We start from the raw sequence: 4,956 nt of genomic DNA on the forward strand, positions 1-4,956 counted from the left end.
GAACACATCAACATGAGAGATTTTTTTTTAAATTTATTTAAAGATTGACGGGTTGCATAACTATTTGATACATAAGCACTTAACAGTAAAGATACATGGCACAGTAAGTATTTTTATAATCGGCACATGAGCATCAATACACAGATATGAACACATTTTATCCCATTAAGAATTTTTAAGAGACATTTTCAGATTCAACAGCCTTTATTTCCTCTATCTAGTGACTAACTTCATTTTAGAGTTTAAAAAAACAAATCACTCATCTAATTTACTTATGACCTTGATGTACTCTTTGTGTAAGTCTCAACTTGCTCAATGAAACTGATGAGTCAGTTTCACTTTGTGGTTCATATGAGGTAACATAAGGCTGCAACCTCTGGGTTGCCAGCAGTGTAGGACACTGTTTACTTTAAAACGATTCATAGGAACAAGAACAAAAAAGAGCAGGAAACTTCTCCCGCTCCCCCAGGCATTAAGATAAAAAGGAATCTGACAGGTTAAACTGAGAAGGATGTGTCATTCTGTGGACCAGTTTAAAGACAATATTTCAGTTATAAGTGTGCAAGTCGTTCCTTGTATGTAGAGTTTGCTGCACCAATTCAAATTTCATGCAACTCCCAGTCTACAAGGCAGAAAAATCTCTTCCTCAGCCACACACACAAAACACTGATTGTTTAGATATAAAATTAAATCCAACTATAACCCATCACTTGGGGTTTTGGAAAAAAGAAACAGCAAAGAGGAACAGATTTCCTATAAAAACTCAGAGCATTGGTCCATCTAGTTCAGAATCCTAGTCCATCTGTGGCCAATGCTAGATGCTTAAACAGAAGGCAAAAAGCCCCCATAATGCACCTGGCCAATTGCGTAGTGTCAAACGAGGGAAATTCCTTCTCAGACCCCACCATGAGTGATTGTTTCATGCCCTGAAGCACAAGGACTCGGACAACTGGATTTTATATATTGCCAGTGAGCTTGTAATGCTAGGGATAAATTACTAGTTATGCTGATGATAATGCAGTGTTAGTGTGGAAGTGATGCTGCTAATACCTGTGTGTTATGCCTTTGAGCATACTAAGGGTGAACTAGATGATTCCAGAATCCTGAGCAGACTCAGAGTCAGTTAAGTGCTAATGCAGCGAATAAAAAGCACAGTGATTCTTCTCTCCTGACAAGCCTGATTCCTGAGTGCTTATTCACAGTAGAGACAGAAAGCGAAAAATGATTAGCCAAATGATAGACTACAAGAGAAAGCAATGTAGAAATACACTCTTATTTCTGAGATCCATCACCAGTGAGTACTACAGGCAGAAGGAGAAAGAGTTAAAATGCCAGAGCTATAAAGCCTATAGTTTACATGCATCTTTCATCCTGTCCAAACTGCTTTATATATTGTATATATAGAGATCACTTGCCTATCACTAAAACACCTTTACCGCGAGGGAGAAACATAATTTAACAGGGACAATGCACAGCACAATGTACAGGAAGAGACATGAAGCACTTTGATTGAAATTACAAGTTTTTTTCCTTTCTTTTTGCAAAAATCTAATTATCAAGGACAGATTTTAATTAGAATAGCATGGCTAATATCCTTGTTTTTGCTCCAAAAAAAGTGCTGTAAAAGTGCAGACTGCTTAAAGCTTTGGGTTTTGTTTTACACCTATTTAACTTCAATGACTGATTAACATTTTGGATAAAGAAAGCCTTTGCAGAAAGGAAGATTCAACACCCTCACCCTTTTAGTCAAGGATTGAGAGCTCACAACGAATCTCCAGGAGAGATAGCAGAGATCAAGACACACAAAGTAAGAACTTTCAAACCTTTTTGCCTCTTGGAGGTATTAGACAGCATAAGCACAGTTTTAAAAGTGGTTTGCAGTTCACCTTTCAATCTTGGCGAGTCAAATTAACCACGTCAGGGTAAAGTTCTGATGCTGCTGTCCTGGGGTCTTTTCATTCTAATCAAGTAAAGCAACTGTTTTATTAGTTGCTTCCTCTCACCCCACAAAGTTTCTACTCTCCATAAAACTTGTTTGCCAGATGGAACAGTTCTGTAATGACTCAGCTGGTTTTGAGGCCATGAGAAAGTTGCATCAGTTAAAATAAAGATGTGAAATGAAAGTGATTTAGTTTAACTAGCGCAGATCTCTGTGTGAACTAATCAGTTTAATTTCACACCTTTAAACTGGTGCAACTTTTTCATGTAGACAAAACCTCAGCATGATGCAAAAAAATCCTGCAGTACGGTTCAATCCCTCCCTGATAGACTGTAATTGGGTTAAGGCTTTAGAAATTTTATTTTATAACACTTATTTTCATGACTTAGTTTAAAAAATAAGACTTGGACAAAATTTAAGAAATCGTACATTTTTGGATTAGACTTCTGGTTTAAAATTTCCCTAATTTGAAACTCTGACCCTGTTGCTTCATTACCAGAAACAAAGGCCTCAGATGGAGGTTCTTCCTGTAGGAGACAGAACATGGTATTTTAAAAGATTGCTTAGTTACAGAATCCTTTTTAAGAGCCCTCTAATTAGTTGCACCTCTTGGCAGTGAAGATGCATGTTACATAGCCAAATGATGGAACAGGACCCATGAAGGTATGTGTCTCTTCTTACCACCACCACCTCCCAAGGTGTAAGTGATCATTCATGTAGATTAAGTGAAGCCAAGTCAGCTGAATGGGGATTTTATGGGTGGGTAAATGCACAGGTCAATTTTGATGGGAACTGCCAAGCAAAAATAAGTTGAATGACAAAGGTTATGGAACGCAGCGATAAAATTGCTCCAACAAACAGGCCATTGGAAGATGGCATTGGAAAAGCATCGCAAGGATTCAGGCCCTGGGTCTCGGAGATGGAATGCAATCTGCCACTAAGGCCTCATTTTCCAAGTCACTGTCACTTTCTATTACCATATCATTGGTCTCAGCGCTGGGGGCTCCCTCGCGGTTATTATGGAGAACCTCTGCAGTGCCCTCAGAGCCGCCAGAGGGAGCCTCAGTATCTCTCAGATGGCCTTTGAGCACAGACTTACACCACTCTGGATTCTTCTTTTTGATATCAGACAAAATGGCTTTTATCAACTGGCCCCACTCAATAATGCTGTGCTCCTGTTTACAGTAATTATACAAGTAGCCAGCGGTGAGCATGGCGATCAGGCATCCAGACGCATCAAACACAGGTGAGCCTGAGGAGCCACAGAAGAAGCTGGTGTCATAGGTGACTACATTAGGATTGGCAGTCACTTCCTGGAAGCTTCTTGGAGTGAACATGTGGATGCACTGGCTGGTTCTGCTCTCAGGGATGGTACCACAACTGGTGCTGCTGGGGCTTTCCACCTGCCCTTTCTGGAGGCATTCAATGCATCTCCACCCCCGCTCAAGTGGGGTTACTATAGAACAGCCATCTGTGGACTTCTCCTTTCCATCTGGGTGGCCAATAATATAAATCAGGCCACTACATGGTGGTGAAGATATATATTTTGCCAACCCATTTGGGAATTTAGAGCTCCTTTCCTTCAATTTCAAGATGGCGTAATCAAGAGGCTGGTCTGAGATTTCCAAGCAAGGCTCTGTGTAGAACCAATCATCCTCCTTAGGGTGTTTATTTTCATAAGAGAAGGCAACCTTGACAGACTGACTAATTTCTGTCCAGTGCTGCTCCTTGACTCCTGATCCTGCTATACTGCTCACCACGTGATGACAGGGGAGGATGTACCCATCACATAATACAAAGCAAGTGGCACAGCCCCTGTTTCCATTATAGTCCCATTCTACATACCCTACTGAGTTGCTGAGTCCAGCAAGGAGTTTATGCACCTGAACTGGAGTGGAGTTCTTCGCCTCCTTACTAAAATTTTTTCTATGCAGTTCCAGCAGAGCTTTGACGTGTTTGCCTGACTCTCTAACCTCCTCCTTAAAGAACTCTTTGATCAATTCACTTTGGTTCTTGAATTCAGGATACTGGACCAGAACAGCTAGGTTAAATTGATAGAATGCTTCCCCCTGTCGCTCCCGAGTGGCCCCACCATGCTGCTCATTCCTTGCCTTAACGGCACGCTCAGATATAACCTGCACCTCAAATGACTGATTGTCTAAGTCATTGACAAAATAGTGACTATAGTGGAATGTTTCGCTGTTCTCCACTAGATACCACTCCTCTTCCTCCAAGAGGGGCAGAAACCATCCATCCTTGCACAGAGCAGTCTTGATGGTCTCCCCTTTTGGGGCAAAGACGCATATCTTGCAGCACTTTTTTGTAAGCTCCTGGCACAACATTATTTTTTGAATTTGCACCCCATCAGGCCCTTTCTTTCCAGTGGATGCGATATAAAACACAACGCATTCAGTCCTTGTGCTGTTGAGCTGGCGGTATCCTTCTCACCACCTTTCTGGTCTCTCTTCACTTTATAAAACTTCATTTCAAAGTGGGATTTCTGAGGAAGGCACTTGAGGGGCATTCCCAAGTTCACAAACCCCTTAATCTGCCTCTTCCCCTGCAGATACATCTCCTTGCCCTGCTGCTTCTCGATGTGAGTCCGGATACATTTCAGAGCCATCAGGGCCGTGTAAATACTGTCATTGGCTTTGCCTTTCACCACATACTCCACTCCATTTTTACCTAAGTTAATAGTGAATTTTCTATCCTCACTGTCATCGGATTCAGGGTCTCGGGTTCCAGGTTTTTCAGTAGACGTTGGCGAATTGCCAATGTCCTTCAGAGCATTGGCACCAGTGTTCGATCTCATCCTGTTTGGCGAGAGGGGGTTTGAACCCTGCACATTCTCTTGCTGAACAGCAACAACAACAACAAAAAACAATGTGAATGAACAACAGCTGCAGTTGTGAGCTGTAGCTCACGAAAGCTTATGCTCTAATAAATTTGTTAGTCTCTAAGGTGCCACAAGTACTGCTTTTCTTTTTGCGAATACAGACTAACACGGCTGCTACTCT

At 41.6% G+C, this 4,956-nt stretch overlaps 1 protein-coding gene across 1 annotated transcript; it reads right to left on the reverse strand.

The window, feature by feature from the left end:
- Positions 1-2,838: 2,838 nt before the first annotated feature.
- Positions 2,839-4,751, reverse strand: FAM111A (FAM111 trypsin like peptidase A). The gene is given in 2 exon segments (XM_038404990.1): positions 2,839-4,383; positions 4,386-4,751. Coding segments are annotated over 2 exon segments (1,911 nt in total).
- Between the last annotated feature and the right edge of the window lie 205 nt (positions 4,752-4,956).

Source organism: Dermochelys coriacea, chromosome 6 (genome assembly GCF_009764565.3).
Source record: "Dermochelys coriacea isolate rDerCor1 chromosome 6, rDerCor1.pri.v4, whole genome shotgun sequence".
Classification (NCBI taxonomy): domain Eukaryota; kingdom Metazoa; phylum Chordata; order Testudines; family Dermochelyidae; genus Dermochelys; species Dermochelys coriacea.